The following is a 23508-nucleotide window of genomic DNA, read 5'->3' on the forward strand; positions in this document are numbered from 1 at the left end:
TTCACGGACTACTTGTTGTCTGACACGACTACTGAATGAAAATATTAGGTTGCTGCATTTTTGAAGCACGAAAATATAGCATAAAAAGCACAGAAGAGACGTAAAACATTGAAGTGCTTGGTGCAGCGCTGGCCGACGACAATATCGAACAAATTATTTTTTCCTGGCTTTAAGCTACAATGAAAGAAGCGGCAGCAAATGTTGCTTGCGGAAACATTTAAGGAATATATTACGTTTTGTGCTTGTTTCCAGGACCTTCCACGACTTCTCTCTGATATGCTTTATTTCTCCCGTCGCTCCTGGTATAACGGGAAGCCATCGCCCCAGAGTATTATACGGTGTCAACCGCAGCGCCATCTATTTTCGTCCGCGTTGCAGACCGTTCAATTAGACACGACAAGGCCGCGTTCGCTTGCCTTCCACGCTCCGATTCGCCTAGCGTGCGCTGCGTCAACATCGTCGCGGGGTGGCCACACCTTCTTTTCGTTCGTCGCGTAATGAATTCGGCGCCCCCGCCGAAAAACCTCTCCTGCGAAATCTCATGCATATGAAACTCCATCGCGCGCGTCAATTAGCGCTATGCGTATATGGGACACAGCCCGAGCCGCTCATCGTGTTGCGACGTATAGAACACGGCAAGATATACAGGGCAACAACCAGTTGCAACCAGAGCCTCATTAGACTCTTTTTCTAAATCGACCTCTTGTTCGTACGCAGTTGTTGTCCCTGCTGTGTCCAAGTAAGGTTCCACAATTAAAACCTCTGCTCTCCGGATAGCCTTGTTCCACTTCGTTCTATAATTTTCCTCCTAGATCTACTTTTCGAGTTACCAAAAGGGACAAGCTAATCGAAGGCGTCGTAATTAACACGCCTACGATAAGCCCTCGTGGTGGACGTGAGTCACACGATTGGAAATGCGGCTGGGCACTGACGATGTTTAGCCGCTTTAGTGGGCTTTTCTTGTGGGGATCCTTGTTAACGTGTCGTGGCCAAGACTGGTCGAAGACTTGTGACAATATTCTTTTACGCTACGGTGCCCTCTTGTGGGACTCGAAAATTATTGCTGCTTTCGAAGTGACCGGCACGAAAAAACTCAAAGAATGAATAGGAAAAGGAAGACCAATTACAAGCTTTAAAGAATCACGATTGGCTGCTAAATAAAACGTAACTATAATTGAAGTCGAGGCCCTATTATCGCTTCTAACTGAGAGCAGTGCGATATTATAATACTTGTTTTAATTTATGTCCTGCTGTGAGTATCTACAGAATTAATAATTTAAACTACATCCTGAAATATTACAATCCAAGCGTAAATAGAGACGCATCTCTTTTTTCTATATAATTCTGGTGACCGATGGTCCCTTTAATGTATGCTCAACTGAACCACACAAATATTAATAAATTCGATACAAGTGCCACTTGCGTGTTTTCCTTCACCTAATGTCACTCCTACCTGGGAGATGTATATATATATATATATAAAATTAACACGCGATCTCGTCGCTTGAAATACATTTCTTTCTATGCGTTTTCATTGACAGAGACACCGCCGGGAACAATAATACGGGGGAGAGGGTGAAGTAATTGCCTGGAGATCATTTCGCTTACCCCCTTGGCTAAATCATCAGCCTCCCTCGCTGTCTCTTCCTCTTTTCCAACAGCACACCACACCAGAAGACGATGACCTGCTGCTTATCATTAAAGCGCTCCAACTAATAGTTACCAAAGTGCATGCTGAGTTTGGAGTTAAGCATGAACCGTAAAGCGAGAACTACCTCGAAGTTCCCTATATTGCTTACGTCTCTGGCACATCTTTCTGCCTCAGTTTCTCAGAAATTATCCAACGATGCGCACAGCGTTGCTCTTCTCTTTTCGTTTGTTTTTCTTCTTGAAAAACGAAAACTGCTGCTTTAGCTCCTAGCGTGTTTCTGAAGTTTTCTTGACGCGGGCTTAATCAAGCATAGCACTCAAAAAACCATGCATATATAGAGTTCCAAAAAACTGAGATTTCGGGAACAAGCCTGATTAACTAGTAAATGCGAGGAAACTTCTGTATACAGGGGCCATAAGAGAATTCGCGTGCTTCTAAATATCGATGAAGAAAAAGAAAAGGCTTCCAAACAACATGTTTGCGGAAAGTTCCACATTCAAAGCAAGTTTTCCGCTAGGTGAGGAAAGAAAAAGACCACCCAATTTCTTGCGTTGTCCATATAAATAATTACACGGCTGAAACTACGCGCTAACTGTTTAGGTTACAACGAAACAGCAAACGTTGACAGAGCCCAGCCAAAAAAAAAGAACATCACGGTGACAGAATAGCAGGAAAAAATGGCTGCTGACTGAAAGGTAGATAACTTGTTGGACCACCACCCAAGACAATAAATTTTTCTGAGCTGCTACATTTTCTGTTATTTCTGAGCTCGATTGATACTTCGGTAGTTGTTGCGCTTATCTTCCTCGAACACAGACTTCCACGTGCACGATGTTACCATGTATTTAAAGCACTATAACGCACTTTCTCCGCTGGTCTCATCAGACGCTTTGAAACGCGGCCTAAAGATTCATAACTTAAGTTTTCCAAAACAACATTTGCCTGCTTTAATTTACGTACAAGTTCTTGCGGACGTCGTCCAAATGTTGGCCGCTGCAACTGACAATTTCGACTTGCCGGTGGAAGAAAAGCTTTTCTCAAGGATGCGAATTGGACCGATTCCAAGGTGAGAGGCTCTATGACTTAATATGCTCGTACAATCAACCAGTTAAACTGGTAAATTGTACACCCAAAAAGCAGCGACTTGTCGTCAAGACGGTCACTGAGATGTTTACTTCTTATTTATTTTTCATTTAACTCTTCTTCGGTTAGGTTTCGAATCTACAATTTACAAGAATTGTGCGAGCCCTCCCTTTAAATATATATATATATATATATATATATATATATATATATATACACGCAGGTCAGGTTGGGTGTCTTTTTTGCGTGCAGAGTTTCTTCATCGAAGCGTCTTTTTCTTCTTTAAGCAAAACAGAAAAGGAAAATACCGAAGACATTATTGGCGACTAATTGCGACTCGATGTTGGGTAAGCACGAATAATTACGACGTCGTCCTCGCAGCCTTTGAAGAATCCTTCACCGGCTGAGTGAGCAGTGCGTTCCAGGAAGATGGAACCAGCGTCCCGTGCCCGAGCCGTCGAAGCCTTTACAGCTTGCCATGGACATACGACGACAGAGATCTTGCCGCAGTTATTATGCAATGAACGCGCTTTAATAGCTATTTTTTATTTTATTTTTTACCCTCAAATGGAAACAGTTGTTTACAATTTAAAAAGTGAGCAAATAATTCTTGGGATAGCACTCTAGCGCATCAAGTGCCTCTAAGTGAATCCTTGACACACAGGACAGAGTCGAGCAACACGAAGTGCATTGTGTCAAATGCTGCACACTGGACCAGCAGCGCTGTTCTGTTGTAATTACTGGCACATGGCTTTGCCTGGCATAGAGTGCGGGCTCATGGGGATATTTCAACGATTAGGCTCGTCATAAGGACCCTCTAGAAACTATCTTCGAAGTCGCCTCGTTGGCTAATGTTATCGGGCGGTCGACGAATCGCGGCTCGACTTTGCGCAGGGAGACTCACGAACAGCAATGCTCCTATTTTTCTTTCGGTGCTTCTTTTCTGTACAGCACGGCGTATAGCAAATCGCCGCATAAACATCTATACTGCGCTCGCTACGAAGTTGGAAGGACCCTCGGCGCTCATAAAACTGTTTACTCTCTAGCGTTGTGCAAACAAGGAAATGTGGCCGTTCCCCATGCCGCGCCGTTGGGAACGGCTATTATATACCGGACGTACCTGCTTGCGAACCACGCTGTAGATGCGGATGTAGAAGAAGGCGATGAGCAGCGCCGGGTACACGATGGTGGCAAAGTAGAGAAACACCAAGAAGCTGTATCTCATCACGGGCAGGAAGAGACAGTCCCCGCTCGAAGCGGCCTCGGAGTCGTGCCATCCAAGCAGAGGCAGGAAGCCCAGCACGAAGCCACTTAGCCAACAAGCCAGAACGACGCTTATCACAACGCCCTCCGAGGCGAGTCTTTGGTACGCCAGAGGGTACAGTATGGCCCAGTAGCGGTCCACTGACACGGCCACCAAGTGCAAAATGGACACGGTGCACAGTACGACGATGAAGGAGAGCATCGCGACACAAGCGAGTGGCGAGTCGTGCGGCATTCCAGCACGCGTTAACATCGCAAACGGAATTGCCAGGACGCCTACGAGCAAGTCTGCTACGGCCAGGCTGAGGATGTAGTAGTTGGTCAGCCGACGTCGCAGGCGACGCTCGCGCGCAAAACAGACGAGAACCGCGAGATTGCCGGCAGTCGCCAGGAATGCTACGGTGGCCTCGACGCTCGTGTAGAGCACCGGCGCTTCCCAAACCGCCATGAGGGGGGATCGCAGTGTTGTGCGATGGCGGCGGCATATGCGACGCCGCGACGCCCCGAAGAAAAGATTTGCCCCCGACCGTCCACGAGGAGTTCACCGGTTCACCCCATTGACGCCTTTCAGCTGCGCGAGCAGACGACGCCGGCGACGCCGACGCGAGAGAAAGCCGGCACCGAACGAGGGGAGCGCCGCAAGCAGACGACACAAGTCACCGCCTCCGAGGCCGAAGCCTACGAGTGCGCATGCGCGTTGACGGCAGCGCCACTGAGTTTCGCTTGATCCGCGCGCTTTTTATTTTACATGAACGGCTTGCGTCCGCTCGCCTGTTTGTGAGTGGCTTCTCGTAGTTCCTTTTCTTTCATTCGCTCTTTGCGCTATGTTTTCATCAGCCCACGTTTTTGCCAAGCTCTGGAAGCGAAAACCCGACTCAGCTTGGTATTACGACATGCTGAAACCAGGTTTTTCTGTAAAAAGTTTTATAAGGAAACCACATATACAAGGATGCACGCAACATTGTTAGCACTATAGGCAACCATACAACACCCTATAACCTCGTGACGACATTAAAAGGAGTATTAAAAACCCTCGCTTTCGACGTGCCCCAATGTTCCAAAACCAAAATCTTGAACCGAACCAGTATATACAAGTATGGCTTCTTAACTTTGGCGTTATAGATCCCAAGAGGGTGCTTGTTTAGAAACCTTACATTCTGTGCTTCTTTTAGAACTTATCGTTTATTGCATACGCGGGGCAAGCAGCTAGCTGTTTCTCTATTTCATAATTTCATAAGCTAGCGCTAGTAATAAAAATTAAATGCGTATTGCTGGAAAATTTGTCACAGTTCTTATCTTGACAAATTTGTACGGCTGAGCCGTGACAATATGTAGCAATCAGATGATGAAAAGGTAGTACGGAAAGTCACGTGCAGCCAGGCTTTCTTTTTTATTTCCTCTTCGGCTGTGAGGTCGACATATTCTGCATGCTTTCTCGTGCTATGTGGGTAGATGCTGGCACGGTTGCGTGCGATTGTGCGAGTTATCCCGAGAATTATGTTAGTTCCGAGGGAGTGTTTTACATGACTCTGTGGCAATGCACGTGTCATAGCTCAAGAGAGCATTGCTACGCCATTAAGCAAGAGTAGAACATTTTATTGGGTTTTATTTATTTGCGTGAACTTCTTTTTAAGACAGTGTTCTGTCACAATGTTGTATGCAGGTTCATGTCAGACAAGTTTCATTTTTTTACCCACTTTTGTTCTATCGATTTCTTTCAATGAAGGTTTATAGTCGGACTTGTTTCGAATTTCCGTTAATATTTTAGACAGTTCTCTGTCTCCATCTCGTATTTACCACGACGATGGGCAGTGCCATAAATGGTTATTTTCTTATGCATTTGAAACAACATTGGAAAGACATTAATGCGAAAATTTTGCTTCCGCGTTTTGCTTCTTTCAAATGACGTGCGAATTACCCCATGCCAATCTCCTACGTCCAACAATTAATAAAAAGTTAAATTTATGTTTGATGCTCTTACGGTTCCCGTTTAAACAACCGAGCGATGGCTATGGCCTGAAAGGTGCTTCCATCTGGTGGGGCTTGAAAGTAAAATTGGGGTATGATCACTAATACGTAGTTTTAAGGCGAAAGCCTTTATGGCTCGTTCGCAGGTGTCACACTTTGCGGCCACCCTAGGTCACGTGATGCCACCCAAGATGACGGCCGCCATAGGTCAAGGTGGGCCACCTTGGGCCCACACCCCCCAACGGGGGACTATTAAGGCGTTACTTGGAAGGCGGTAGCTGGAAGCTGACATGGCCGAGCACTAACTGGACGTAGTCCTTCCTTACATTACGTTTGGCAGGCGCTGCCAACTCGGGGCTCTCCTTTCATTTGGGAGGGTGATACCAGAATCAGCCTGTCAAGACTCTTGCATTCACGTTATCGCTAGGCCCAGCAAGCAAGTTCATACTGCTCTGTTAAAGCGGGGCTTTATATATTGGCTCGTAGCTTACGCTATCGCGTCATACCGATTCAGGCGTCCGCGCGGCGTCCTCGAACGCCGCCCCACACAGCCTACAGAGGCAGACGCAGTAAACCAGTAATCAGCAAAGTTTCAAACAAAGGCTCTCGCCTTATCTCACTTTGGTGGTCCAAAGTTCCACACAAATGTTTGGTTTTCCACAACGCCAGCCTGCTTCAAGAGCTGGAATCACAACAAACGGCGTACCAGAAATAAAATAGCAGTTTTGTTCCTACTAAATGTAAATTTTTTTTTTTTTTTTAACGTTTGTCAATAGTTTGCACGTCATGGAATTTGCTTCTGAGCCACACTATGCGGCTCATAATGCATTCCCGGTGTCTCAATATTGTGGAAGCAAGAGAATTTTTTTCTCTACTCTCTCCAATGGGAACAACTTCCACGAATGCTAAAGGAGTTTCACTGCACGGCTCGCAAGCAAACCTTCTGGGCTCTAAACTTTCGACAAAAACTGAACATGGATAATAGAGCTACTATACGCCAAAACGTACTGAATACTTAGACAAATAATTTGATAAGGATGAAAGTGCAAACTTTAAATTTGGCTTTCAATGTTAAACTTTACATTCGACCTAGTTTTGTTCTGAAAACTTTATTTTACAGTAATAGTTCAGGTCTTATTAAAGAAAATAATTCTTGAAGGAAATTTATGTGCAGGAACAAGGAGAGCGACTAAATCATGCCATGTATGTAATCATGGTCATGCGGTGCTTGACCACAGAATCAGTTAGATAAATGTGCATAGCAAGCTTCTACGACTCGAGCAGCTGTGACAGCCTTTTGTTTTTGCCTCATTCATGTTCCCACTTCCGCAACAGAGAAGCAAACTATCTAGAATGTATGGGACCCCAAACGTTTTTCCATTTCGAAGCAGCGCCCTTAATTATCGGTTCGTATCGAAATGGCTGACATTGACAGAGCACATAAAGATAAGGCCACCACCCTCCCTGTCGTTTCCTGTCTTCGTTTTTCATTTCTTTAGTACTAATGAACTTAGCAAGCCGTCTACAACTAGCCCTATTAAACACTCTAATGGTCAATGTAGTAGTGGCGTTGCTTCCTCAGTGACGGGGCTAACGACCCTTCGTTATCATCATCTTATTGATTTAGACAGTTCCTCTATATATTGATATCATATGCAGTAGATGAAAAGTAGAGCTGGAGAAGGGACTGCATGCTATTAAGATCAAGGTGACAAAAGAATCGAAGTGGTTTAACGTGCTGACACCGGTAGCTGTGCGAAAGCACGGTCCACTAGGAACATTTATGTTGGACAATTTTCTGGTCACGTAGCTTTGGGGAATCATGACGTCACACATGAACGAACAGGGGGTGGACTCCATTGTATGGTTGGTCACGTGGTAGCCAAGACCTGCAGCTATGATCACGTGACGTGGCCGCCATCATGAGTGTGAGAGCGACGGAGAAACGGACGAGAAACCGGTTAAAAGGCTCTAAAGATCGGACATGGCTCATTTAGATTTGTACAACAGCAAGATATGTCTAATTGTTCATTAGACATTGAATTTGCGCGCAGGTATTTCCAAGTGCTACGGGGTGACTTTTGCCATAACCGTATAAGGGAGAAAAGCGAGTAAACGAATAAAGCCAAACACGTCGTTGTCTGTATCAGGATATTAGAAAAATAAAATAAATGCACACCGTGTCGATGGCGTCACTCAAATCATCTGCCGATTTCACAATCCTGATGAATTTAGCTCAAAAAACGAGGACCAAGCTAGGTAAGGGAAAGACACAGCCCACAAATTTAACAGTGGTCATCAGATAGGCAGTTTTAGATTGCTCCAAATTATTTCTCCATGTAGCATTAGTCAGGGCTCATGGTAGTTAAGTATTTGAGCATTTTTTCGGCTAGGTTCTCTAAACATTCCGATGCCACAGCCAAGATTCAACGTTTCTCATCTCCCTTTTTCGCGCTGAATGTCACAATACCATAGCCGAGGCCGTTGAACACTTAAACCTGTGACGATGGCTGATCGATAGTTCACGATGGCTACTAGGCCATTTTTATTACAAGATGGTCTTTGCAGCACCATAATGCTATACAGAAAGGGGGAATTTTTTGGCTGTCAGACCACTTTGTCGTTAAATACAGCTGGTATGCAGAACAGTCCTATTTTCAGGCAGAAATTTACCGGCTTCGGATACATGTCAGAGACTTGCGCATTTCTTGAGGAACAAAATAGTATCTTCCAACTGAGAAATTGCTTTCAGATCCTGTACGAGCAAGCAAGCATACGAGGGCGTAAAGTCAAGCTCTACCAGCCATTGTTCTACGTAGACTACCATAAATTCTCAACCCACCTGTAGTACGTGACTGGGCTCTGGTGTTTCGCTCAGGCGAGTTACACATTCTAAAGGAAGGGCCTTTCGGGAACGTTACACATCAGTCGCTTTTATTTTCACAGCAAGACTTGTGTAAGGGACCTCCTTCAAAGTGCACCTGCCTTCGCTGCTGTTTTCGCAATTTGTCGCAAAAAAGAAAAAAAGAAAAGTACTGCGTTGACGTACTGCTCAATATTATTGGTTTTCAAGTTCCAATTGACTCAGACTATCAGGACGTCGCTGTGGAGAACCCCGGAAATTTCGATCACCTGGGTTTTCTTAACGTGCGCTCATTATGCACAGTAAACGAGCGCCTTGCTTCCATCGTAAAGCGGCCGTCGTGCCTGGATCCCGGGGTTATGACACTGGTCATATGATACTCGACTGCTGATCTCAAGGATATGGATCGTACTAATATCCTTTGGATCAGCAGTCGAATGCCGTAACCAGTGAGCTATCGCGGAAGGGCCCAGTGAAAAACTGGATAGAACTTGCAAGATCTACGATATGGATGAATTCTAATTGTCTTAAGCTTTTTGCATTTGAGCTTTTGTAAGCTTAAATTGTCGGTACAGTCTGGGATGCCACATATATAAATTTCAAGGACCATGTGACGACAAGGTGTTTAACTAGGTCTTGGGGCTCTTATGTGAGCCAGGAAGCTATCAGATACGCTTCCTTGCAGTTTGTCTCCTGACTTAACCCCCAAAGCGAGGAAACCACAACTACACAAATTTTCAACAAGCGGCGTAAGAAGGCTTATGTGACGATTTTGTCTTGCATCAGTGATACCTGAAGCAATGCGTAACAGCTGCTCTATTGCAAAACTCTCCCAGAAAAAAAAAAAAAAAAAAGGAAAGATAATGCAAATTTCACCTCTCCATGTCTATACTCTGTCCTAAAGAAAACGCTCATTGCCAAGTACTCAGGCTCACGTGATCACAAATGGCACATTCTGAACATCGTCCTCTTCCCAACCCACGCAACTTTGGCGATGAAACTCCAACTGGATCACGTTATCATTCGCCGGTAGGTGGGCGAAAGAGTTCTTAGACGCTACCTATACGGCGCAGACCGCAACGTAGTTTTCCGTGCATATATCCATTCCAAATAAAAAGATTTTCAAACAATGCAGAAAAAGGTAAATCAAAGGCAAGAGCGCGGGTAAAACGCGACGGCGAATGAAATTGCATTGCCTAAAGGAAGCGCACTATAGGTCACCGCACCGCGAGGTCACTCGGGAATCCAGAGTTCGCCGAGTGCCGACACGTGCGCGGTATACGAGGTCTAGAACACGTCCGAATAGTGCTCGTGACAAGGGAAAGACAGATTAAAAAGAAGTGAACAAGAACAAACCACAGCGCACACTTCCGAGTAATTCAAGACGCGCAGGCCGAATAGGAAGCGTTTCGTTTCGAGCAGGAGCTATCTGCATGTGGAGCCTCGAGCAGCTACTGGCTGGTAGCTCGAGCGGCGTTGTTTTCGCTCGCCAAGAAGCCTTATCTTCGTGGAGAATACCACCAAATTGTACTTGCAAATGCATTAGCATACTGCCTCCGTCGAGTTCGGAAAGTGCCCGCTCTCCCTTCTAGTATCCTCTGTACATAATTCTGTATCTTTGTTTAGTTTGCGACAGACGCTTCTTGCTTCGGGACTACACTCTAGGAGGAGGCGCTTACAGCAACGTGAGCACTTCCATTAGCGAGGCTGACAGGTTTGTGGACATTCGTCTTCGGCTTCTTGCTTACTTTCCCTGGAACAGTTGCCTCACGGGGGCTTCCATGAGAAAAAGAAGAAGGGGGGAGGGGGGGGGATTTTACAGCGATTTCCACGTGACGGACTTTCATCGCAGTGTCACGTGCTGCCTGTTCGTCCCCAGTTAAGTTTGTATCAAGTCCTAGTGTGACCCAAGTGAACATTGGATCAGCCGTCCTGGGGTGTGAGCGCTGCCTTCTACAAGGGGAAATGAAGTTGGTGATATGGGCGTGACATGGCTATCGCTGTCGAATCTCCATTTCTAGGAAGGGCGAGAAATATTAAAACTATTATTGTCTACCCCCTTTTTTTTTTCCAAAACAATGTTCATATGGCGAAGGCGTTGCATATATCAAACTCTGTGTGCTTGTATCCTTTTGAAACTTCTGTTATCGCTATCCCTTCCTTCATCCGTTTGTGTGGTAACTTTAGGGCCCACTAGTTTGATTCCAACTGCAACAAAACAGGATGAATCATTTGCTACACGGCGGTAGCCCTTAGGACTTTCCCCTACTTTCTACTTTTCTCATGAGAACACCGTGAATGGCTGACGAGAATATAACTACAGTCTCTTCTTACGAGGACTTTGACGGGGTGTGCTTGAAAGGAGACTCTGATATGGCAGCTTTGCCGAAACCTCAATGCAAAGTGACCTAAGTGCGAACGAATCAAAATAAGAAATCAGTAGCTCTAACTTCAGTGCGAAAGCGCATGGGACATAGCAGCAGGCGCAAGTTGTCCGTATGATGTTCAAGGACACGAGAATCTAGCTTCAATCCTAAGCTGTTAAGCCGGAATGCATGTGCAACCACTCGTCAGGATTTATATTAAATTTACGATACTATTGTCATCATCATCATCATCCCACCATGTGAACTAGGACCACAGCTAGAAAAGCGCTTCTCCCTTTGATTTCCAATCAACTCTTTACTGCACCAGCTACGTTACATGCCCACAGCGGGCATCTTTCGTTCTCCTTTTGTTTTTTGATGCTACTCAGCTGCACGGTTCCGATTTCATGTATCGATCACTTCAATGAGTTGCATAACAAGGCAATTTCCTCAGCAAAGTTGCTTCCAATCTAGCTCTGCGAGTGCATTTTGGAGAGATTATGTTCTCTTTCCTGACCCCCTGCCTGACTGGTACTTCATCACTTTCCCGTAGAGAGTGGCGATGGTAAGTGTGTGTGTGTAATTCTAGAAAAGCCAACAATATCTGCACTAAGTATCACAGCATGAAATCAATATACTCGTATTAACTCTAAGATCGCCAATTTATACGTTTAAGAAAGTTATTTACTCTTGATGACGAAAAAGAAGAGAGCAAGATTTTTGAAGTCTTGCGTCATGAGCCCTCTTGAAAAGTCGTGTTAGCACCGTAAAGAAAACGATTTTCAGAGACAAGCACATTGCCTTTAGAAATTCGGATATATCCAACGCATTTTCTGATGTTCTTGCAGAAAGTATGCTCAAAGAATCGCAAAAGGAGCCTAGCACAAATGAACTCCAAAAGAAGGTAACCGTGATAGCATATCTACATGTCGTGGCACACAAATTGAAGAAAGGTACACGAAATAAAGCAGGAGTACGTGTCTTTTCTTTTTTTTTTTTTTTTTCTGCTCAAAATAAATTGCAGCAGTTGTGTATAGGGGGGTGAATTCGACACCAAGAGTGAGCCCGACCGCGTGACGAGCTCGCATCGTCCGTGTCTCGTAGACTACGAAAACGATGTGTTCATTGAATTTCTTTGTGAAGCAAAATCTACACCGGCAAAACCGAGAAGTGTCTGAACACTATTGCTGGAACACTCAATAAATCCTAAAGGATTCAAACTCAGGGGCACCTCCCCCACCGGGGTGGCACAGTGGTTACGGCACTCGACTGCGGTGCCCAAGAATGCGGGATCGAATCCTGGCCTCGGCGGCCGCTTTTCGATGGAGGCTAAAAGCAAGGCGCCCGTGTGCTGTGCGATGTTAGTGCACGTTAATGAACCCCAGATGGTCGAAATTTCCGGAGTCTTCCACTACGGCGTCTCTCATAAACTGAGTCGTTTTGGGACGTTAAACCCCACAAACCAAACCAAACCAAACCATCAGGGGCACCTAGCCTATATTGTAGCCAATGCAGGGACAGCACCCCTACCCTCGGGAAAAAAAAAAAAAAAAAAAAAAAAAGCGGCTATTCTTAGCAAGTGCCGGGACACCACTACAAGGAGGTATAGAAGCGCTAGCGATTTCGAAATTCGCCGATAAACGTGTCGGCAACCCTGTACGCTTTGAGCAAGAGAGAACTATCATACCTAAACACCAGTGATGACATGAGTGATTGAAGGGATGGGGGACAGGGGTGAGATAATCGTGCCACGGACGCGTGAATTGTTGTTCTTTCCTTTTGTCATTTTCGAGCTGGTATCTATAGACACCGGTTCAAGGCAATAAAGATATTATTATTAGTCGGCACTTTTGTTTGCGTCCCGTCTCGTCTCGTTTATATTATTACAACGCAGTAGCCTCCAGAAACGAATTATTATTAGTAGACATACGTGTATATGAGACGAGGCTGGAACAGGTGTCATTGTTTAATTATCCAGTAGAGACATACGTGTATATGAGACGAGGCTGGAACAGGTGTCATGGTTTAATTATCTAGTAGTTGTCTTTCAAAGAGACATGCATTGAAGAAAAAAAAGAAGCAGGAACACAATGTATGTTTAATTTTTTTTTTATGTCTGTTACATATTGCGAAGAGCTCGTGAGTGCTTTGGCGTCCGTATTTGGCATATTTTTATTTTGCATTTGTTCACAGCCAGCTTGGCTGCTCTATGTATATAGTCTTGGGATAGCAGTCATAGGACATATCTAGATCCAATTGTAGGCATGCAAAAACGAGCAAGTAGAAGTGGTACGATTTCAAAGTCCACTGACGCAACATAGTCTCTATTCAAATCACTGAGATTGTTACCTTTGAACTCTGTATACATACCAAAAACTGCAGCGATAGTGCATAGTATTCTAGTATCTAATGAATCACTTCCCTTAGACCTCTCCGTGCTTTCAAGCAGAACCAAGACAGCTGCAATTCATTTCGATTTTAAACTTATATGCGAAGGCAAATGTAATAGTGCCCAAATCTTTTCTTTTCATTTCTTTTCCTTTCTTTCTTTCTTTCTTTCCTTCTTTCTTTCTTTCTTCCTTTCTTTTCTTCCTTCCTTCCTTCTTTCTTTCCTTCTTTCTTTCTTTCTTTCTTTCTTTCTTTCTTTCTTTCTTTCTTTCTTTCTTTCTTTCTTTCTTTCTTTCTTTCTTTCTTTTATTCAAGACATTTCGTAACAGAAATTATTTGTGTTAGGTTGTATACGTCTAGATTAATAATGTATTATTTCACTGGTCTGTCAAACTTTGCTTACGTGCCGAGGCCTCGTCAGGTTTTTCAACATTTTGCCTCGGCTGCCCCTTTCTGTAGAAAGAAAATAAATAAAGAAAAAAAATGCCTTGGGGACGTGACAAAAGGCAGAATCGTGCCTGACGAGGCAGCGCCCCTCCCCTTGTCTACAGCGTATACATGCAGCACAGCAAATGAATACACATTAAAAGTATTGCATTCATGTTTCATCAGAAGATTAAAGCATGAGTAGCTCATGCTGTTTTCCTAAACAGTAGGTTGATAGCAAAGTTATATATTTAAAAACAAGTCATAAGAACACAGATGAGGAGCAGGAACAAAAGATAATCAGCCCACCACAGCCTTCAGGCCACGTTTAGGAAAAGCTCCCGTAGCATGCGTCGTAGTCGAGGAATCTAAGAAGCTGTAGCCAGCTTTTCAAATAATTCAGGGCATTCGTTTAGAAAACCTGGTTTTAAAAATCTTAGGTTTTGGTCGCCATATGTCGTACGGAAACGCGGCTTTGGTATTAAACTCTGCCGTAGATAGTATGGACCAGTCTTTGCAGAATATTTTATTGGAAATGCGCTGTCTGCGTGGTATTGTCGCGATATTTCGAGGGCAAGTTTGTATTTGTACAGATGCTTGATGGGCAACATTTTACTTTATTTTGAATCCGGCACAGTATCTTCTGATAGCTCTAAATTGCAGATTGCTCGCACCGCACGCTTGAAAGTAATTCTAAATAATTTAAAAATTAAAAGTATCTTTGTACCCTCATTTAAGACATTCCTTCTTGACCAGTATAAAACCTGTGCTATTGGTTGCTGTTTTTCTTCTACTGTCATTAGTGTTGGCCAGTATAAAACCTGCGCTATTTGTTGCTGTTTTTCTTTTACTGTCATTGGTGTCTTATGAACAGTTGCTGTTTTGTTTCCGCGCCTTACTACTAATACTAAATACACTAATTTGTATTGAACCCAACACTGATCCTCTGGCTATGGGTCCAAACAATTCTTTAACGTTTTTGTACCCTGTATTCAGAATAAAGGAAAGAAAGAAAAAAGAAGACTGATGTCAGATACCCGGGACGAGATGTAGCTATACATCTCAAAATCTAATATCTCTGCACCCCAATTCTTGGCCGATCCCCCTGTGTGGGTATGTGCCATCACGTTAGAGGAGAACAACAACAACAACAACAACCCGGGACGCGGATCACAGCGAGCATAGCGGCCTGAGGGACCTTTCAGTGAAGATAACGGCACAATGCATAATGGTCCATCACGACGTCGAACGATCGGAAGTGCAAGTATAGGGCGAATTTTGTGAAGGGCCATACCATCGCCTCTTTCGGTGACGGTGTAGTTGGCCTTTACACATGTTAGAGTTCGGCTGGCGTAGGCGACGACGTGTTCATCCGCCCACCCCAGCCTTAAGCTGAGTGCCTGACGGGGTGGCGCAGTGGTTAGGGCGCTCGACTACTGTGCCCAAGGATGCGGGATCGAACCCCGTCCTCGGCGGCCGCTTTTCGATGGAGGCGAAAAGCAAGGCGCCCGTATGCTGTGCGATGTCAGTGCACGGTAAAGAACACCAGATGATCGAAATTTCCGGAGCCCCCTACTACGGCGTCTCTCATAGCCCGAGTCGCTTTGGGATGTTAAACCCCACAAACCAACCAAACCAATCTGCCTTAGCTGAGTGAGGGCCGCATTATAAGGTCTACACCGATGGCGTCTCTGCGCACCCCGATGAACGCATTGTGGTCTAAACGACGCAGTATGGTTGGAGAGGTGAGATCTTTTATGAAGGCAAACGCTTTGTCGCATTTATAATCTATACAGAGAGCCAAGGGTTAGCACTGAGGTCAAGGACATAGTGATGAACGTGAAGTTCCGAACAAATCGACAAAAATGATAACGCCTTCCAATGAAAATGCCTAGTTGTTTCGTTGCAGTATTCAGCACTGAAAAATCGGCGGCGGCATGCTATTTCGACGGGTCAGGAAGAATTCCGTCTTTTGATACCAAACGGCGCAAAACAGTCAAATGACATGCGGCAAAGCGGCAACTGTAGAACAATCTCGAGGTGAATCAGATATGTCGCAATGTCAGAGGGGGAAAGATACAATGTCATCAATGTAGCCGAGGCAAGGTTTTCATTTCAAGCGGCGTAAAATCGCGCCCAATATATGAGCTCAAACGTCACAGGGACATATATTATGGTGAGGTTACCAAAAAAAAAAAAAAATAATAATGTGCCTCTGCCCGTGCCACTAGGTATAACGGGCTAACGTCACAGGGACAATGCACATCCTGAGCGGCATGACATTGAAGCCAAATAAGCCATCCAAATTTGTCACAATAGCCATCTTCGGTTTGTCAGAGTCGGCCATTGGAACCTGCCAGTACGCGGAGCGCAAATCCAACGATGAAAAGAAGTTCGCGCCGTGGACACAGTCAAGTGCATCATCAATCTCAGGAAGCGGGTACTCACCCTTGCGGATGATCTTGTTCAGCCGGCGATAATGACGTAGAAGTGAATAGTCCTGTTTTTTTATTTTTTTCTTCACCTCTCGGCCTCTTTGCGATGATGAGATCGTAATGGCGTATACCCACGGCGAGGGATTGGCCACAGTGTGTTTCAGGTACACATGCATTCTTGGACAAGGAGTGAATTGTTTGCGTAGTTTTGTGTTTTAAACTAGATTGAACAAAACATTAAACAAAAAACGTAAGAAATCATTGATTTTTCATTCTACCCTTTGTTATTGTAAGGTCGTGAATAGAATCGCACACTGGTTTCAGGGCATATCCTTTGGCTTCTCGCCGTTTCTCACTAGTCCCACAGAGTTGTTATTGAGTCGTTTTCGTCGCAATGCAGAAAATATCGTCTTCTCATTATATTAGCATCCCAATAGGCCCCAAAAACCAATAAAAAAATTACAAGGTTCAAGCTGCTGAACCAAATATTGAGCGATAGCATTAGCTGCGGGTGACCGAGCGTTCTTCTCTTTTTCTTCTTCCTCAGGCCAAATATAAAGCCCCGCTTTAACCAAGCCGTATGAACTATAGGGGTAACGTGAATGCCAGGTTCCTAGCAGGCTGATTCTGACATAACCGTCCCATGTGAAACGAGAGACCCAAGTTGGCAACTCCTGCCAGCCGACACCCTAGTGTAACGTGGGGTGTGACGTCACAGAGTCACGTGAGTAAGACGTGGCTACCAGCCGCGCTACACTGAAGGCTCGAAACCTAGAGTATAGTATTGCTTTCGCAATAAAAAAAAAATGAAATCTTTCGTGCAGGCACCGTCGATTCGTCGTGGTCAATATTGATTCCCGATCATCCATGCCTTGGTCAGTGATCTGTTTGTTCCTCCGCTTTATTTTTGCAGTATGTCCAGTAATCATAGCAGCCGTAGTCGAATGCGTGTCCAATGTTGTTGTTGTTTTTTTTTTCTTAACACGCCCTTTGAATGGATTTCTTGCGTGGTGTATTGTGCTTCCTGTCTCGTCTTCATCGTATCTGGCAGGAAGTGGCATTGCCGTATGAGTTTGTACCGGCTTCCGCTACTCTACTAGTGTTCCCTGGGTGAAGCCCATCTATCACTTCAGACGTGTCCGCTCTCTGCCGCGTAGTCATTTTAGGTCGGACTACGCCCCTCCTCCTCTCGGTGAGTGGCTTGTCTCGTCCGGAGGTGAAGCAAAGTTTCGAACCGCTACGAGTAACTAGCAGTGCGAGATAAAAATACTGAAAGCGAACTTTATTTTCGCAGGCAGCCAGATAACCTTTAAGGACGGAGTCGTTTAAGATAAAAAAAAAACTGTTAAGGGAAGGTTGTCTCAAGAAGGAGCGTAGCGTAGAAGAACGGGGAAAAATAACGGTGTTTGTTCTGGCAGTGACAGGCACGTCCGCAAAGGCGTCTCAACTCTCCGTTCTAGATCAGGCTTAGTTTCCGTGAAATCAACTCGATTCCATTTGTCCATCCAGGTGAAGCTGCCCACATTCAGAGACAGGTTTTTACCTTCTACTGGTTCCCCCTCACGACACGTTAACACAGACGCAAAAAGGATACTTGGTACTTGCGTTTTTCTCTTTTTTTCTTTTTTTGACGCGCGGCAGCGGGAAAACAGAAACTGATAAATTGCTTTAGCAAAGTGTCAATTGCTGTAGCAAATTGACACTTGAATCTAATAAACCTTCTGCAGTCTGTGGTGCAACCGAATTGCACGGAAAGAAATGTACAGGGTTTTGTAAAAAAGACGCCCGGTGATAGTGAGTGCATGTCAGTCGGGGTGTCGCTCAGACAGCTGATATCAGAAGCACTGCTCATTGCGACACGAAAACGTCTTGTCTCCACGGATTGTCTGCATGTCAGCTTATAATAAATTACCAGCGACATTTTCTTGCATTTCTACGCCTTGCTGCAAATGCGAAATGCATGAGCAATTGTATTTGCATGAATTACCCAGTCTGAATTACCCAGTCTAAGCACCCTATGTGTGCTCTCTAGAAATCGGTAGCTTCCAGACGTGTTGAAACGTTTTCAGTAAATAACATATTGAGGTACCTTAGTAGCAATTCATACCGGATGCCACCGCTAAATTATAACCAATCCTTACAGCCCATTCAAACGACATGTGATGATTGGTGAAATTCCCTTTGCTTACTCCGCAAGGTTCTTTTTTTCCTTTCCAGGGCTACCTAATTAAAAAAAAAAAAACTTGGTATTGGGAATAAAGTGTTCGAATCGTAAAGAAAACCTTCTTATATGCTTGCACCGAGCTAGCATGTGCGTGAAGTGCTTTTTTTTTTCTTTTTTTTTACCAACCATAAAAGATAACGCGCGCAGCTTCCACGTGACAGGGATGCTGCTGTAGCGTGCGAAAATGCGTCGAACAGAACAATATCTGCTTTTCTCTGGAGCCCCCTGCATTGGGCGAGGGACGTTTGCTGACAGCTGGTCACGCGATCGCTTTCTTTTAAGGCCGGTAAATAAAGTTACGTAGATGATACTTTGGTGCAAGATATTACTGTCATGCTTTTCAAGAAGATCGACAACTTCTGAAATGACAATTTGTTCCTTAAGCCAGTAAAAGAAAGTTAGGTGATTAGTCTTGGTTAATTAATAAACTTTGGAACGTGAAAAACTGCAGACTAGACGTCACTCACAACGGCTCTTAGTTGGGTTCACGGTGATAGGACATCCCGTCTCTTGTAAAAGCTTGGATACATTGATCTGGGGCAGCACCGGTATAATGGCGAATCTGACCAAACATTTTACCGTAAGGCTACAAGTGACAGCTTATCATAGGAGGTCATAGGACAGGCTGACAGGCCTATTCAGCTTAGCATGAAAATATCGTTACGTTATCAAATTGCCAATGTAGTGGTATCTAAGTGCTAAGAAATCTCTAAGAACCGCGTTTTCTCCCGCACTGCTACAGCAAAGAATATGTTCTTGTATTTACTAACATTCCGAAACACGGCACACTGCATATGCTCCAATGTAACTAGGCTTGGTGCAACCCCATGAATGCCACTTGCTTGATAGGTTATACGCCAGAGGTGGTGAAAACTACTGCAGTCAGGGCCGCCGGAGAGATGATGGCACGCGCAGATCGCGTGCTGAGATTACTTTTCGCGGGTTGAGATTACTTTCAGCAACGAACTCCTGAGACTACTCACCTGCCTTTGTTCGATATAGCTTCAATATAGCTCGCGACCTCTGCAACTTTCGATCGAGCTCAAAACGTTCCCCAAGGCAAAAAGATCTCAACAGACCGATATAAGTTATCCTCACAGATTTTGCAATATTGCCGCAATACTGTTCTCTACTTTTCATGTTGCTCTCCGAAGCCATAATATGCTTGAAGCCGATGATGGCACAAGGATCCTTCCACTGCAATGTTCACGAGAAATTTGTGCCGACGTCATGCCGCCTCTAGGGCCTTCTACTACTTTAGTAACGTTCTTCGTACCATTGACCCAAGATGTTCTGCGTTTTCTGAGCACGTGAGGGCGCTATAGACAGCGTTTAAGAATTATTGGTAATAGCACGACTAGTACAACTGAGCTATATCTTTAGTTCTGGGACTTACCAGCAATGCATGCTAAACTTTTTTTGCTCGCGTGTTCAGTGGAAGCAGCACTTCTATAATTAAGGGTACGAAGAAGGCGGTCAAAACGGTAAAACGTCCAAGAAACATATCTTCCTATATATCATATACCTTAGAGCAAGTGGCATCAACTGCACTATGAGTGTTATAAGCACTGTAGAATTTTTTTTTTTTATTGTTTTCTGGTACGTTCTCATACGCCTATACAGGTGGTAGGGCTCGATAAATGTGATTTTTCTGTCCTTTCAGCATTTCGAAGCATTTCGAAACAATTACATGTATGCCCCTTTAACGTTTAACAAACCTCCCTCCTTCCCAAATAAAAAAGAACAAAAAAAAAAGATTTAACGCACGTTTTATATAAAAAAAAAACGTGGGAGATAACCGAGATTACCAAGAGAGATAAAAGACAGCGGGTTTCTCACTTGAATGGACACACAAAGGCTGCGAAGCGACAGATAAACAGGTAAGGAAAAGTAGGTGGGGGGGGGGGGGGGGGGAATAGCGTTTTAGCTTTACATTTCCCGCAAGTGCCGCGCATGTACAAATATGGTGAGGGAGGCAACGGATAAAAGCTGCGTCAAAGTCGCTTGATTGGCTACTTTCCGTCTCTTCATACAGCTAGGAGACTCGATCGGTAGTTATGAAGCAATGGTGGCAGATCGTTATAGTTGGTGCGAGTACGACATTTTTTCAGAGCGCTAAAGCAACACGGACGAAAAAAGAACAGACAAAGACGAGCGCTCGTTATTATCGGTCCTTTCTTCGTCCGTGTTGTTTTAGCGATTTGAAAAAGCGTCATTAGGAACCAAAGTACTTACATAATAGGAAGGAAGGAGTAGCAAAGAGCAAAAAGGTAATATTGAAAAAACGCAGATGTTGAGACGAATGACAAAAAATGAATACTTTCGTGCAGTTTCAGTCAGACAGTATACGGTGCTGCGGTAATAAGGGGAAATTACTCATTAACATCCACCGAAGCGCGGCCGGCTGCAAAGGAGAGCTACATAGCTTCCTTGGAAATATCGTTCAAATTAAAAAATTCTTCCGCATCCAAGGCTTTTCTTTAATTAATATTTTTCTCTAAGAACTCTCGGAGAAAACTGTATATAGCTTTCCTTAGTAACCATACCGCTGTGCTTAGGTGAATGTAATGAGTAATCACCCCCTGATTGTTAATCTTCTCCACCTTGGGGGATTACCTCTAAACATTAGATCATGCAGTGTGCGGTAATGTCACATAATGTTGTCTTCGTAAGAAAGCAATATCATTCTTCGATTAGACTGTTTAGTGTACTTGACAGGTCGTGTCTCGACACCTGGAAACCGTAGTTTGTACGCGGCCCTGAAATGTGCCAATGTTCACAGTGGCGGGTTCAGCTCAGTTCAGTAGTTCAGTCGTGTCCGACTCTTCGTGACCCTATGGACCATATCACGCCACGCTTTCCGGTCTCTCACTGTCTTCCTAACATCACATAACTTCATCTGCAGCGCCTCGAAAATGCCATCTAACCATCGCGTTCGCTGCCTACCCCTTCTCCGGCGACCCTCAACCTTTCCCAACATCAAATCTTTCTCCAGCGACTCCTCTCTTCTCATCGAATGACCAAAGTAGCTGAGCTTTAACTTTAGAATTTGACCCTCCAATGCGCAGTCAGGGTTTATGGTCGACAATATCGACTAATTTGATCTTCTGGCAGTCCAAGGAACTCTCCAGAGTCTCCGCCAGCACCACAATTCAAAAGCGTCAATTCTTCGGCGGTCAGCCTTCTTAACAGCCCAACTCTCGCATCCATGTGCGTATGGACTCTGGCGGGTGTGAGAGGGAAAATACAGAGGCTCCTGCAAAGGACACGCAAGGTCGGCGCCTGGGTGTGCCCGACCCGCAAGTGCACGAGCCTACGATGTCGCAACGTGCCCAACCTCCGCACTGTGAAGACGCGTCGTATGCTTTTTTTTTTTTTTTTCCTACACTGTGCCGACCAGCACCACAAATGGCGAGCGGCCTCACAAACGTCGCTAATTCGTCACGCGACATTGGCTTCCCTGCCGCTGAAGATGGAACTACTCGAACGCCGTTAGCCGAAGCGCTTATTTGCGCCACAGCGGAAACGACGCGTGACTAACTTTCATACCCTGAAAGTGACGATCCTATTCTGTCCCTTCCCCCTCTCCTTTTCTTTGCCAATAACGACGAACTCACTGCGCGTAACAGAAGAAAGGGTAAGTAGGAAGTCGTGCCAGTTTAAGTCGCCTAAAACGACGCGCTCTTCTTCGAAAGCCTCGTCTTATGCAGCCTCGGGAGTGCACAGTCCATGCCCGGCACGACTGCAGTACACATGGGACGCTTGCACAAGCGATCATCGTGGGTTATTCCCTGACAAGCGCCCGCCACTTGAGAATGACCGCGAGGCCCATTGTGGCGCCTCTTAGGCTTGCTTAGCACGTTGACGAGTCGCCATTAAGCGTGAAATGGAGCGCCACTGCATGTACATGTGCAGCTTCTTCTCTCTTACTACTTTTTTTTTTTTTTTTAGTCTCCGACACCCCACCCCCCTCTCCCCCCTTTTTTTTTATTGACGACCATATATTGCCACTCAGTTCAGTCTTCCACAGGGACCCAACATCCTCGTAATCGCATTTCCCTTCTCGCACCTGCAGTTTCTGTCTAGTTACTTCGTAGTATAGAAGGAAAAGAATGAGCGGGCGGTTTTTTTTTTTTTTTTTTTTTTTTTTTTTTTTGACGCAAACAATTTTTCTCGACACTCATGAAACAATATTTTCGGTCATACACAGGCTAGTTGTTCTGTATAGCCCTCGGGTGAGACCGTGGCCTGGTGGTATGGAGAAAAGGTTGTTTATTTCCTAATAAAATCTATTTTATAGTTCTAAAAATATGATCTTTCGGTAGATTATGTCCGCGTTCATGTTCCATGTTGCAATGTCCTTTCAGGACGACCCAGGAGGGCGGGTGGATGGATGGATGGATGGATGGATGGATGGATGGATGGATGGATGGATGGATGGATGGATGGATGGATGGATGGATGGATGGATGGATGGATGGATGGATGGATGGATGGATGGATGGACGGACGGACGGACGGACGGACGGACGGACGGACGGACGGACGGACGGACGGACGGAACGGACGGACGGATGGAACGGACGGACGGATGGAACGGACGAACGGATGGAACGGACGAACGGACGGATGGATGGATGGACGGACGGACGGACGGACGGACGGATGGATGGATGGATGGATGGACGGACGGACGGACGGATGGATGGATGGATGGATGGATGGATGGATGGATGGATGGATGGATGGATGGATGGATGGATGGATGGATGGATGGATGGATGGATGGATGGATGGATGGATGGATGGATGGATGGATGGATGGATGGATGGATGGATGG

At 45.0% G+C, this 23508-nt stretch overlaps 1 protein-coding gene across 1 annotated transcript in view; it reads right to left on the minus strand.

Annotated features, from left to right (window-relative positions):
• The window catches only part of AdoR (Adenosine receptor), a 94327-nt gene extending 89882 nt beyond the window's left edge, over positions 1-4445 (minus strand). Inside the window, exon 1 of the mRNA XM_084598719.1 lies at positions 3855-4445. Coding sequence (XP_084454845.1) covers positions 3855-4445 — 591 coding nt within the window. The remainder of the gene's footprint in view (positions 1-3854) is intronic.
• Positions 4446-23508: the final 19063 nt, after the last annotated feature.

The sequence above is a fragment of the Amblyomma maculatum genome, chromosome 3, assembly GCF_055883805.1.
Source record: "Amblyomma maculatum isolate TAMU_Amacu chromosome 3, ASM5588380v1, whole genome shotgun sequence".
NCBI classification, from domain to species: Eukaryota; Metazoa; Arthropoda; class Arachnida; order Ixodida; family Ixodidae; genus Amblyomma; species Amblyomma maculatum.